Source organism: Colletotrichum navitas (assembly GCF_030913465.1).
Source record: "Colletotrichum navitas strain CBS 125086 chromosome Unknown LY79scaffold_24, whole genome shotgun sequence".
In the NCBI taxonomy this organism is placed as follows: domain Eukaryota; kingdom Fungi; phylum Ascomycota; class Sordariomycetes; order Glomerellales; family Glomerellaceae; genus Colletotrichum; species Colletotrichum navitas.
The window spans coordinates 376,873-389,960 of NW_026850570.1; the positions used below are offsets into that span (position 1 = coordinate 376,873).

At 54.5% G+C, this 13,088-nt stretch overlaps 6 protein-coding genes across 6 annotated transcripts; all 6 read left to right on the forward strand.

Moving 5' to 3' along the window:
* Nucleotides 1-737: 737 nt before the first annotated feature.
* LY79DRAFT_177091 (uncharacterized protein) lies at nucleotides 738-1,327 on the forward strand. The gene is made up of 2 exons (XM_060551269.1): nucleotides 738-785; nucleotides 863-1,327. Exon 2 carries the CDS (start codon nucleotides 1,010-1,012, stop codon nucleotides 1,265-1,267), a length of 258 nt encoding a protein of 85 aa, XP_060414969.1. The 5' UTR covers nucleotides 738-785; nucleotides 863-1,009; the 3' UTR covers nucleotides 1,268-1,327.
* Nucleotides 1,328-2,466, forward strand: LY79DRAFT_177097 (uncharacterized protein). Its single transcript, XM_060551270.1, has 4 exons — nucleotides 1,328-1,500; nucleotides 1,559-1,755; nucleotides 1,831-1,960; nucleotides 2,136-2,466. Exons 1-4 carry the CDS (start codon nucleotides 1,473-1,475, stop codon nucleotides 2,237-2,239), a joined length of 459 nt encoding a protein of 152 aa, XP_060414970.1. The 5' UTR covers nucleotides 1,328-1,472; the 3' UTR covers nucleotides 2,240-2,466.
* Nucleotides 2,303-4,081, forward strand: LY79DRAFT_177083 (tetraspanin). The gene is made up of 4 exons (XM_060551268.1): nucleotides 2,303-2,653; nucleotides 2,749-2,777; nucleotides 2,847-3,348; nucleotides 3,426-4,081. The coding sequence occupies exons 1-4, from the start codon at nucleotides 2,621-2,623 to the stop codon at nucleotides 3,741-3,743; spliced, it is 882 nt and encodes a 293-aa protein (XP_060414971.1). The 5' UTR covers nucleotides 2,303-2,620; the 3' UTR covers nucleotides 3,744-4,081.
* A 979-nt stretch (nucleotides 4,082-5,060) lies between these two features.
* Nucleotides 5,061-8,104, forward strand: LY79DRAFT_669209 (cytochrome P450; the record flags this gene model as incomplete). Its single annotated transcript, XM_060563612.1, has 2 exons — nucleotides 5,061-6,745; nucleotides 7,948-8,104. 2 exons carry the CDS (start codon nucleotides 5,061-5,063, stop codon nucleotides 8,102-8,104), a joined length of 1,842 nt encoding a protein of 613 aa, XP_060414972.1.
* Nucleotides 8,105-8,432: 328 nt separating this feature from the next.
* Nucleotides 8,433-8,941, forward strand: LY79DRAFT_669210 (uncharacterized protein; the record flags this gene model as incomplete). Its single annotated transcript, XM_060563613.1, has 2 exons — nucleotides 8,433-8,513; nucleotides 8,585-8,941. 2 exons carry the CDS (start codon nucleotides 8,433-8,435, stop codon nucleotides 8,939-8,941), a joined length of 438 nt encoding a protein of 145 aa, XP_060414973.1.
* A 1,087-nt stretch (nucleotides 8,942-10,028) lies between these two features.
* On the forward strand, nucleotides 10,029-11,950 carry LY79DRAFT_551670 (N2227-like protein-domain-containing protein). The gene is made up of 3 exons (XM_060557665.1): nucleotides 10,029-10,476; nucleotides 10,579-10,842; nucleotides 10,902-11,950. Exons 1-3 carry the CDS (start codon nucleotides 10,327-10,329, stop codon nucleotides 11,853-11,855), a joined length of 1,368 nt encoding a protein of 455 aa, XP_060414974.1. The 5' UTR covers nucleotides 10,029-10,326; the 3' UTR covers nucleotides 11,856-11,950.
* The last annotated feature ends 1,138 nt before the right edge of the window (nucleotides 11,951-13,088 follow it).

Here is a 13,088-nt window from a genome sequence, read left to right on the forward strand (position 1 = left end):
AGTGCAGCTGAGCTGAGCTGGAGCTCCTGCTCGCCGTTGCGATGCGATGGAGGGGTCATGTTGTGGAGATATATTATGGAGACGTCGGACTAGATAAGCGGATAAGTCGGCCGGCTCAGGCCAATCATACATGCTGAAGTGATCCTCTTTCGGCTAGACTGGGTCTTAGCGCTGGTACTTGTATACGTGTACAGCACATAAACCGGTACAAGGTACATGAGACGACAAGTGGGGGGGTTTGAGCATATCGTGTCTCTCCCAGGTCGAGTCTTCAGCTCATCTTACTATGCTCAGGAACACATAGCAATGCTGAATGGGACCGTGTAATGTGCATTGAATATCATCATGCCGAATCCAACCAGATTTCCTACTGTCGCATAAATGCGTTGGTTGGAATGTTATAGGTCGAAAGTGGTGAAGTTTCCACCTCACCGGGTTCGATCAGCGCGCTCTCTAGGTTCTACACTACCCACCTACCGGTACCTATCTATCTGGTCAAGTAAACTAGGTAGCAGCAGCCGTCGAGGCCAAGAATGCCAAATGCCGAATCCCCGGCGCGCCATTGGCAGCGTAGTCAGCTTTCGGGTCTTGGGCGGCATGTTTTACCGGCTGGGCATCTTGAGCCGGAACGGCTTGCTGGGGGACGGGACCCTCTCAGCCTTGTGGGTCCTGTCACGGGGCGAGTTGTAGCTGCGTGCGTCCACCTAGATCCATCCTTGACATTCGTTGCCACAACATGCAAACCGAATCACCTCAGGTCAGGTATTGTCTACCGGCCATGCATCGTACGTACACTTGATACCCAGCCCTACGAAAATCCCCGGTTATCTGCCTTTGCCATGTTAATGCAAAAGGGAGTCAGAGCCAGGCCCATCGCTAATCGACTCTTCCGCTAGTCAAGCCATCCGCGTAGCAAAGCGCCTCGGAGGCACAGACAATCCAAACCATCGACGCAAAGTGTGCGCTCGTCCACCCCACCGTTGATTTCCTGACTCGTCCAGATCGAGTGATGTGCCGCGGACGAGGAGCGGGTGGGGAGGATAATGTCGACGGACTGACGAGGGCATTCGAGATGTTTCGGTTTCTGGCCGCAACGGAACCCGCGCCCGCAAAACAAAACCCCCTCCCACATCGTCATGCACCACCGCACGGTCCGTCTCATTGGCGAGCACGACATGCATTCGGCAGCATGGGCATTGCAGGCCAAGACATCTACCTAGACCACCGGGCGGAAAGACAAGCAGCAAGCGAATGGGGGGCCAGCTGATACACCAATACAAACACGTCCGATGTCATTACATGGAATTTACACAGGAATTATTGCGGCACACAAAAATAGTGCGGATAAGCAATTCAGCTGCACCATCTCGATGCCGGAATCGGGACGCCTTCCGAAGAACCCGTCGCCCTCACCGTCGTCATCACTAGCTTACCCACCCGTCCAGTGATGGCAAAGAACCAAAAAAGCGACGATGAATCTGTCGGCGTCTACAAGCACACGTAAGTAGCTCGCTCCCTCCCGGATCCGTCGATAATTGGGCTTACACACTGCCGGAAGATCATCGGGTCGCCGTTCTGGACAATGGCAACGCTACCGCACCGCACCCGCACTGCCAAATGCGGGTACGGCGTCCGATACGTGGACAACGCACGCGTACCCACGCAACGAGGCATTGGATCGATACGACAAGACCCAGGGTCCGACAACTAAGCCCTCAAGAGAGGAACGGGTGGCCGCAGCTGGAGCAAGCAAGGGTCGGTCGACACACCGACATGCCTCCCCCACCCTTTCCTTTGAGGATGCCGACTGACTGGTTGAACGACTGCCAGCCTGTCAAACCGCCAGCGGCCTCCGGCAGCGGCGGGCGCGTTGGCAGCCAAGGATGTCGGTGTCAGCCTGAGGTTTCTGTCTGTCTGCTTGCCTGCCTGCCTGCCTGTCTGGGCGGCTCACGGTGTATAGGTACGTACAGTAGTACCCAGTAGCACGATACGTGTGTAACCGCGACAATGCTCAGCATGCTGGAGCAGATTGAGGTAAGTACACGTACCAATTGTATCGTGCAAATATGGCCTGCTGGGTTGAAAAAGTAAATAAGCTTCTCGGGGAGCTTGTTCATGACGTTGACTTTTGCCAGGGTTCATGGCGCTAAGGGAGAAAAGCAGCTTCGGTGGTGTGGACTGGGGGGCTCAAGGGGAGCTTGGGGGAGCTAGGGCAGCTCAGGCGGCTTGGGGGTGCTAGGATGGATGCTCCGATTAGTTTGCCCCCAGCAGCTTTCCGCCCTAGCACAGTGATCGAAAAGTTACTTGGGGGAGCCCTGTTTGATTGACCTTTTTGGGGGCGACGGCCAGCGCCACACCTTCTTCCTCCCTTCTCCTGTCCTCCTCCTCCTCCTCCTCGTCTGCTTCATATCACAACTTACCGCGCAATCTGATGTGCTCCTCCTTTGCACTATTTACACGTGCAGCTGGACGCTCATCATTGATCTCCCCCCTCGTCTCGTTCTTTCGTCCTTCTGACTTTCTTGATCTCATTCGACGTCCAGCTTTGTTCCCTCGACATTAATCCAACACCCGCGACCAAATCCCCCTCCAGTGTCTGCTACCGAGTTCAGCATCCACCATGTTGATCAATCCGGGCATAGTGTTCCTCTTGGTAAGCGCCAACACATTCAGAGCCATCTTCGGTTTTTAGAAGTAAGAAAAAAAAGGCATTCATTCCATATGTCTGACGTGTGTACTGTCATATAGATCTCCGCCGGGCTCGTCACGACGGCCATGTAAGTCCCCATGCCGAGCATCCCCTACACCCTCCGTTACCTTTACTCTAGGCTGACCACTTTTCGCAGCATCGTCCATGTCTCGAGCACAAGACTCTCCCTCCCCATCGCACCCTTCTTGTCTTTTCTCCCCATCCTGTTACCCGTTTTCGGCACCATAAACGCCTTCTACTACCCACGCCTCCTCTTCAAAGCCCGACACTCCATGGCCGCTCGCACCGAACAGCTCTTCCCGACAATTATACAGGCTCTGCAGGGCATCCTGACCACAGCCATCGCCGTCCTCTTGTTGCAGTCCGCCATTCCCCACGATACCCTCAACTGCGCCCTCTCTACCGCCTGGCAGCGCATGTTTGCCGCCAAGGACGCCTCCTCTATCCGCCGCATCCAGGACAGCCTCGATTGCTGCGGCATGAACAGCGTCAAAGACCGTGCCTGGCCCTTCACCGGTAACATACAGTGCGCCCAACGCTTCGGTCGCGACACCTCTTGTGTCGGCCCGTGGCGCGATGCCACCTTGACCAACTCGGCCATTGATCTGGCCGTCGTACTCGCCGTCGGCGTTTTGCAGGTGCGACCTCCCCCTTCATCCTCTCCAGACCTCTGGCACTATCACCATACCCCAAAACTGACCTCACACGAACCCAGGTTCTCACCTTGCTCTTCATGCAGAGCGCCAGCAACTGGAGACATGCCTGGTGGGCGCAGAGCTGGAGCCGCCTGTCTGATCGCCCTATCGAGGAGCGCGAGCGTACTCGTCCTCTCCTCACGGGTTCCGCCGCATCTCCTGCTGTCAACGCTGCCAGCCCTGCCAACGACAGCGGCGAAGAGTCGGATCTGCCCGTCACCTACAGCGACCTCAACCCGCACTACGGTACCACCGGCGACGGTCGTCGGGGTTGGACACGCACCGGTACCAGTCGCATTGAGCCCTCGTCGCTGCGGAACGAATGGGACGGCGAGTGAGCCTATCTTCGCGCGCAACTGGTGCGGCGACGTTTGACTGCGCTGCGCTGCCCTGCGGTACTGCACGACATGACGACGAGACGACAAGACTTGGAACTGTTTGGGCATTGCGAGCGAGAATATATATCTATCCCGGGTGGTCTGATTGGCTGTTTTGAGTTTTGTTCTTGGTGACGGAGTTTGAGAGGAATCGGCAAGGCTTGGGAGAGGCTCTCTGGTACTGGTAGATTGTTTCTGAGGCTAAAATCAGTATCCGCGTTTCCCGTTTCCGTCTTGCTGTTTCCCGTCCTCGAATATCGTTCTCGGTGATATCTCACTACTCTCTCATTAATCGGCCGTCGTTGACGCCCAGCCGCGACGGCCACGACAGCCACGATTGTGCAGATGGCCGCTACTGCTAACGCCTGACGATTCCTCGACCCGGCAGCCGCATTGACGGGCGCCAAAGGCCGCGCTAGCGAGGAATAGTCTGGTAATAGTACCATGTCCGGCCTATGGGGCAGCCGTTCATCGGGAAGCCAGCGGGGGTACGATGGAGTCGGCGCTAGAGACCACGGCCGCGCCGGCAGAATGCTACACGTTGAATAGTACTGAGCAGTGGTTAATCGGACCATTGTGTCAGCCATACACGGGCTGCTCACGTAAGACCCTCGAAGATGAATAGGGCAACCAAGCTGCTACAGTCTGCATGCCAAGCACCTATCAAAACTCCTCGGAAGGAAGGGTCGCCAGTGGGACGTGCAACCGTGGTTCATCCCGCAGCTGCTGGCATTATCCACAGCCGCGCTCTCGTGGTGGAGGGCCGTTGGATACGGCTGTATGCGAAGGAAACGGCAATATTGCCCAAAACTGAAGGGTCCGGTCTGGGCGAGCATGCGCTGCGACGCTGCAGGCTGAACAAGAGTGGCGAACACGAGCAGTGCCGATCGCACATGCTCTCGGGCTGCATCAGAATAGATACTCGAGAAATCTCTCGAAAATGGGCATTGGAGGGCATCGGTTATGCGCGTCCAATAAAGGGTAGCAAATCGTCACCACCGGGGTTTCCTCACATCGCCGTCCGTAGCAAAGTGCGTTCCACGACATCGAAGCGAGAGGCACGAAGTGCGGGGACGAGAGTCCTAGGCGTCTTACCATACATCGGTTATACACGTCATGTTACCGAGGCCAAGATGACTGGCATAGACAAGGTGCGAAACTGCCTCGGGTAAAACGCATCTAGTATTTCTCCTCTCTTCCTATTGCCTGTGTCTCTTTCATGTAGCCAGCAAAGACACGTTATCGGCCTTTACACAAGCCCAACTGACTTCGGAAACAATGGAAGGCCTTGCGGGACATCGCGAAACATCGCATTCCAGAACACTGCCCGTCCTCTCCGTCTTATTCCTCGTAGCCTCTGTCGGTGTCTACCTGCTCGCGTCTCGTATCCGTCGTGGTCGCCAGCGGTACTCGAAGCTGCCTCTGCCACCGGGACCGCCGAGACTCCCCATCATCGGGAACCTCTTCAATAGCCCTACCCATTACAGCTGGCTGACCCATCTCCAATGGAAACATGTCTACGGCCCGGTAGCCTACTACGAGGTTGGAGGGCAGCCCACGGTTGTCTTGACCACCGTGGAAGCGGCCCACGAGCTCCTCAACAAGCGGGCCAGCAACTACTCGAACCGGTCTTTCAGCTACACTGCCTCCGAGCTCGTGGTCAAGGGCTACAACATGCTCTTTCGTCAATACGATGCTCGGCTCCGCCTACACCAGCGCCTACACGTCCACGGGTTAAACCCCCGGTCCTCGGTGCTCTACCATCCCATTGAGGAGATGGAGTCTCTCCAGCTTCTGAACGACATGCTTGCGGAGGGCAAACCGAAACCGGGCCAAGGCACCGGGGAGAAGCAGACGGCGGCTGTGGTGCCCCAAAACCCTCACTGGGATTTCCGACGTGCGTCCGCGAGCGCCATGAGCTTGATCGTCTGGGGGTACCGTCTGCGAAAGGGAGAGCCCGGCACAGAGTACGAGATGGACTTTTTCAACAACACCTCAACGCTGGAGGTCCTGAACGCCCCCCCCTGGTGGATCGACACATTCACATGGCTCAGGCACATCCCGCGCTGCGTCTCCCCCTGGAAGCGGGCCGGGGAGAAGCTGTACGAGCGCGAGGTCTCGCACCATCTGGCGAACTTCCGCAGGGCGCTGAAGCAGCCCGGATACAACATCAGCAAGCAGGTCGCCCGCGGCGCGGACCGTCTCGGAGAGGAGGATGTGTGCGAGGCGGAGCTGGCCTTCGTGGCGGCGGCGCTGACGCTGGCCAACGGCGAGACGACGGTGACGATCCTCTGCTGGCTCGTCGTCGCCATGGTGACCTACCCGCGCGTCATGCGCGAGGCGCAGGCGGAGCTGGACGAGGTCGTCGGCCGCGCGAGGATGCCGACGTACGCCGACGGCGCGGCGCTGCCGTACGTCAACGCCGTCATCGACGAGGTGATGCGCTGGCGGCCCCTCATACCCGAGGGGATGGTCCACGCGGCGGCCGAGGAGGACGAGTTCATGGGCTACCGGATCCCGAGAGGCGCCGCCGTCGTGGCCTCCCAGTGGGCCATCACGCGGGACCGGGAGGCCTTCGGCGCCGACGCCGACGACTTCCGGCCGGAGCGGTGGCTCGAGCGGGACGACCTGCCGAGGACTTCGTTCGGCTACGGGAGGCGGCTGTGTCCCGGCAGGCACGTGGGGCGGGACGGCCTGTGGATCATGGCCGCGCGGCTGCTGTGGGCGTTCGACATGGAGGCGCCGCCGGTCGACGACGACCCGGCCACCTCGACGAAGAAGAAGAGGGTGATTGACCCGATGGCCATGCCCCCTTTCGGCATCATCATCGGCCCGCAGCCCTTCGAGGCTCTGTTCAGGCCCAGAGGGGAGTGGGTCGAGGCGCTGGTTCGCAAGGGAATGGAGAATGTTGAGGGCGATGTCGGGAGCCTAATGGAGCAGATTAGGATTGCGAAAGACTTCCAGTAAAGGTCTTGATGTATTACGATGACGAGCAAATGGAAGGTCTTTGGTGCTGGGAACGAAGAACTCGATGAATCACAACTTTCCTTAAACGGCGGTCTCAGCTGCCGTGACAGAACTGGCCCAGAAGTGATTCCACAACCATCTGTATGGACTCGTCGTTAACCGTTCGGGCTACATACATAGCAATCAGGACACGCTCCCAACGATACGGCCTTTCTAGCGGAACGCCATGGTATTGGTAGCATCGGCGATGCTATCACAGTCAAGCGGCGTGAGGGACAAGATGGCTTCCGCGTTGCCTCTGCCTTCTCTATGATATGGAGATGCCCAGGAGGTGATTGGCGCCCCCCGCTTTCTAGGATGCGAGACGCTGATCATAAAAAGTACAAGGTGCTTGCTGGAGAGGGCCTGCTTGATGCTATTGGCGCCATTACCTATAACGTAGCTTAGACAAATCTCATCAAACCGAGTCTATGAGCCGTAGCAGTTGAACTATAAGATCACCTCATTGATACATTCAGGCTGAAAGCGAGTGGCATGATAACTGGAAGACGAGACTCGAGCTGCGGTTCAATATAACGCGCATGAAGAATAACCTGACTGGTTCTTCGTCTTGGACAAAATGGAGGCTTATCATGGGTATTCCGAACGTAGGAAGTCCTCCAAGATCCATTGCCCAATCTTGGCGTTTGGCCAAGCTCGCTGCACCCGGATCTCGGGGAATGTTGCTTGTAAGACTGATCGTGAGGGGGCCATGAGGCCGCTTCCCAAGCGACGCGCAATGATGGCAGGGAAACCCCCTGAGAGGGGAGAATGAATGGATCGGCATTGATAAATTGATCAATCATTTCGACATTGCCATGAGCTTGACGGTGTAAAGCGTCGGTCTCTTGGAACCGATTGCCCAGCAAAGTTGACTTTCAAACCGGCACCTCACGCCAGAGCAAGCCTGTAACAATGCCAGCACAACCGTCCAACCCGCTGATCACGACGCTGCGCGTCAGCGGTATAAAGATTGTTGACGAAAATGACAAAGAGATACTCCTCAAGGGGGCTAGCATCAGCAGCATGCTGAGCATGGAAAGCTTCACCACCGGCTACGCCGGCCACGGGCATGAGCACTGAGCGGCCATGATGGAGGTCCTCGGCAAGGAGAAGGCCGACTTCTTCTTCGCCCGTCTCATACACCACACTTTCACAGGACGACGCCGCGCTGTACGCCTCACTGGGCCTCGAATGCCCGAGACCCCTTCGACCACCGCTATTTCATGGACGACAACAACCCCAGCGTGATCAAGAAGTCTGGCTTTGAGCTCCTCGACCGCATCGTCGACATCTATGCCAAGTACACCATCTAAGTCAACCTTGACCTACACGCTATACCACGCAGACGGAGCAGGGACTAGCACTGCAACTCAGGTATTAGCAGGGTCTGTTCTGGCTGGGAGTTCAAAGACTTCCAAGACCGCGCAATCCAGCTGTAGGAAGCGCTTGCTTGCCACTAAGTTGGCAAGAAGGTCGTCGCCAGATGCAACCCGCTTAATAAGCCAGCGGACCCTGAGAACATCCGCCTATCGACCGGGAGATCATGCTGTTTTCCAATAGAAACACTTACGCCATAGACCTCTCGGAAACTCCCCAGGAAAGACACTGCCTAACAGCGTCTACAGCTGCCATGACTACAGCATGATAGGGTTCCCTCTCCCAGAGCGGTACAAGGACACAGAGGAGCAGAAGCAGAGGCTCCAGCGCAGCCTCCTGTGCAAGGTGGCGTTCATGTAAAAGGCCGGCGTGCCTATCTAGAACAGCAAATAACGCCTAGTATACCAGGATCTCAGGACAGGCCTGGACGCGGCGGCAACCGACGTGAAGCGCTTCGCCCGGCTCAAGGAGCAGCTCGCTATCTACCGCGAGATCGGCCGAGCAACTGCCTGCACAAGGACATCGGCTACCAGGGCATGGTCTATCTGGAACCAGAGAGCCCCTACATACGGCTGGTCCGGCCGTTCGTCGAGAAGAAGCAGCGCGACGGCCTCGACTTCTGGGTCTGCACCGACAAGAGCGGCGTCGATGGCGCCGTGTACACGCCATTCATCGTGGAGCTCAAGGAGGCGGTGCCGGAGCCCTTGCGGAGGAGGAAGTACCCGGCTGGGAGCTCGCCGAGCTATTCCGCGATAAGACGGAGGCGGATTTAGAGGAACTGGCGGCGAGCTTCGCGCTGGGATACTGGAGGATGCCGTCGCGGCGAACAGGGGCGTCAATGGGCGGGACTGATGGTGCGTGATGATTACCATGATGATTAAGAGGTTAGGAGGAGCAGGGATTTGTGTTCCCTGGGACGGGTATGTAGGGCTATTTGTTGTTTATTGGCGAATATAAGCTAAACTACACAAGATAGTCATGAAATCGCCAGTCATCATCATGTCATGACTTCAATGCAAAGGTATATTCGTCAGTGTACCGAAGTATGTATGTGTAAGTATGTTTTATCTGGCTTGCTCAAGTTCTGGCAGTACAAAATCAAAGAAATCCTAGGGAAATGAGTACTTACATCTTCAACATCAGATTAACCGCGTTTAGTTACTTTGCCTTTGGAACTGTGACGGTAACCCAAAAGTAACAGGGGCAGCATATCATGCTAACCTAACGGCCTCTCTGGGACTCTAAGAAAGGACTAATCAATTCTTCCTTATATCTTCAAAGGGGTGACTGCTTGAGAGCAAATTATGTACTCTAGTTGTGTAAGCGAGCGCCAACAGTGAGAGATACAAATGTAGAATAGTTTTCATACATTTCCCCCAGTCGTTATCGAGTCCTTAAACACTAGCGCAATTATGAACGATGCCAACAATGAGGCATAACTACTGATCCACCCGTTGTCTGTTGTCGAGATCATAGCCAGCAGAGGAGTAAACACTTCATCTCGCTCAGCATTGAACATCAGCGCATATCAAATCGCAATAAGCCCTGCGTTTCACCACAAAACGCAATTAGCCTTGTGTGATGAACCGCAGCGTCTTGTCATATGAGAGAAAAGTAGTTGTCCTATTAAGAAACTACGTATGAACCGGAGAAGCGGTAGAAATACCTTTTCTACACGGTCCGTGCGGGTGGTACGCCACATCCTGTGGCGGCGCTGCTGGCACTAGCCACACGAAGCTATTCCAGCTTCACGACACCTTGTGAACAATGGCTCATAAGTTACCTGGAACCGTATCAGTCTCTGAACGGCGTCTGTTCGGGTTCGGTACCAGTAACGGAACGTGGTTGTGGATTTTCTCACATTTCTCTTGGCAGCCATCAAGGTTCTCATTCTGGAAATGTACAGTCGCTCAAAATACCTCAAAAAACAGCCTCGTTTCCTACCCGTACATTGATTGCTGTCAGCCTTGTAATCCTCAGTCTTTACAGTTTGGTCTTTGGTCTAGACGTTGCAGAGCCTGGTGCAGGGCGTAGACGGCTCAGGTCCCACCCATCGTCGACCGCACACTCGTCAACTTGTCTGCCCCTCCCGAGTTACTCACTTGCCCCAAATCATCCGCCGACATCCTCAACTCGACCATCAACCCAACAAGTGACCATGAGGTTGTCTCGCCCGGTCGCGTGGCTTGTCTTGGTCTTCGCATGCGGTGTTCCGTCAACAGCAAGCAAAGTGGAAGTTAGCAATGAAAATGCGGACAAGAAGATTGCCGCCGATGGGATGCTCAAAGAAAACACGATCCTAGCATCAGTACGTGCACCCAATAAAGTGAAATAACGACAGCCATGTGACCGGCTTCACCGATGCCGCCAGCCGCTATATCGGAAAAGTCCTAGCTAATGAACCGTTCAGATACCAATTGACTCGCTCATAGAGTTGCACGAAGTGACGATCACTGTTGAAGAAACTCGAGAGAAGCCAAGCCCTCGCCATGAACAGGAGAAGAAGAATCTGCTGAAACGTATGAGCAAGTCCCACGGTAAATGGGACACGAACCACCCACGCCACCGACTGTTAGAAGCTCTTTTTGGCTTCAGCCGGTACAAGGCACGACAGATGGCCGAGATTGATCGTTGGAAGGGTTTTTACAAGCAAGTATCCAAGGCTCAGAAAGCAGTACGTCCCAGCCGACGAAGTCCGCAATTTCACGAAGGCGTGACTAAACTGGCGGCTAGGTTCTCGAAAAGACCATTGGATACTCGCGCAAGTTCGAAATTACGGAGCAGCTTCTTGGTCTCAACCAGGAGCTGTGCAACGAGATTGTTGAGACGGCGCTCAAGTTCTACGGGATCACGCAGAAGGAGCTTGCGGACCACAGCAAAGCCAAGGATGATGCAGGTCAGCCAGCTGACCGGGTCAGCGCATCACAAGCGCTAAAGCACTTTGTCCGAGATTGGTCCACAGCAGGTACCGGTGAGCGCGGAGATGCGTTCCCGTGTATCCTCGATGAGCTAACGGCCTTGTTCCCTGACCGGTCCTCCCGCAATATCAAGGCTCTCTTCCCGGGCTCGGGAGTGGGGCGACTCGGCCACGAGGTTGCGGCTCTGGGCGGATTCGAAGTCACCGTCAACGAGTGGTCAATGTTCATGAACCTCGCATACCGTTTCCTCGAAGCGCATCCACAACCGAGAAGCAAAGCCCTCCATCCATTCGTCGATAGTTGGTCCCACCACGCAACAACGGCCGATCTGTTTCGTGGCGTCTCGTTTCCCGATCAGAGGGTCAATACCAGCTCTGTACTGTTGGTCGAGGGCGACTTCACGACGGCCTTCAAGGCGGAGAAAGGGCGGTATGACGTCGTCGTCACCCACTTCTTCATCGACACTGCTCGCAACGTCATGAGCTACTTCGATGCCATCCATGCTTCACTCAAGCCGGGCGGGTACTGGATCAATTTCGGCCCCCTTCTCTGGGGAACGGGACCCTTTGTCCAGCTCTCTTTGGACGAGATTGTTGCTATCACGAAGAGCATGGGGTTCGAGTACATGGATATCAGCGAGCATTGCGGTGCTGTGACACTGCAGGGAGAGAAGGTTCGCGGAAAAGAGGCCGTGTACGAATTCAACGAGAAGGCTCTCACCAAGAACGCCTACTTGGCTCAGGGTTGGGTTGCCAGGAAAGTCAAATGATTCTTTTCTTGACCAATATCACTTGAATCCTACTTGATCGAAGTATATTAAAATATATCCACTATTATCCATATTTCAGTCACAATTGAGCAAGCACAGTCCCGAAACATATGGCGGTGAACAGAAGTATTTTACGCCCTAGTTTTCACTACTGTCGTTGGTGAAAAGACTGGTAAATGGTTTCAAGTTGTTCCGTACTATAAGGGTTAGGAAAGTAACCACGGATGCCAACGTTTTGTGTAATAAGCTTTGATTGAGAGTGCTTCCTGCATGCAGGCCGCCCGCACTAAGTTACTTGGGCACGTATCACCAAGTCGTGGCGGGAATCAATTGGCTCAACAGTTGTGTTTGCACGTGTTTTTGAGACCTATCTCTCACCGCTTTCCTGAGAAGTAGCAAACATCGACTACTTGCTTGCATTGTGCTGCTGGACTGAAAGACATGCAAGTAACAAGGCGATCAGATACCGTGTCGCTGTAGTAGAGTGCCCGGATTCCGCCAGAAGCCAGGCTATGCTTAAGGGGTAATCTAGAAAGGAAACAGAGAGTGGCGTCTCCAAACTGTTAAGGTAACAAATGCTAAGTACGGTCAGACCAACCATGTACACTCCCCAAGCCCGAAAGACGGCAAAGGTGCATCGCTTAAAATGAATGGCGGGATGAGTAGCGGGATGCAGCATCAGACATGGTCCCTCCAGCCGGGAGGGGGTATGAACAAACATGGTCGCCTGGGCTAAAACCACTCCTGTTTTGTTACCGAAACCACAAAACCAATAAATACATTTCAATCTTGCATGGCTATAGGATCGTCACATCTCACATCAGTGAACCAAGATTGACCCTTGTCTTGCGCATGACACCCGTTGAAGAAGGTCTAAAAAGCTTTGGATTACACTTGTAGCTCGTCTTTAATTCTGTAACTGTGCGACCTCACGAGGGACCGCCTTGTATCTGTACCTCTGTAGTTTTTCTTAAAGTTGTTCTTCTTCTGACAGTCTAAAATTCATTTGTAAGGTACACTGCTAAGATAGCATCTGTCACGATATATAAGCTACTATTACTGCCCACATAACTAACAGTATTATTTTATTATAAAACAGTTATAAGCCTAGCTCCTACCTACTATATACTATAATAGTATATATATTAATTGTAACTGCAGTAACTAGCTATAGATCTTAAAGCACTATAGGTTTAATTCCTATTAAGGCCCCCTAGTTAAAAATCCTACTAA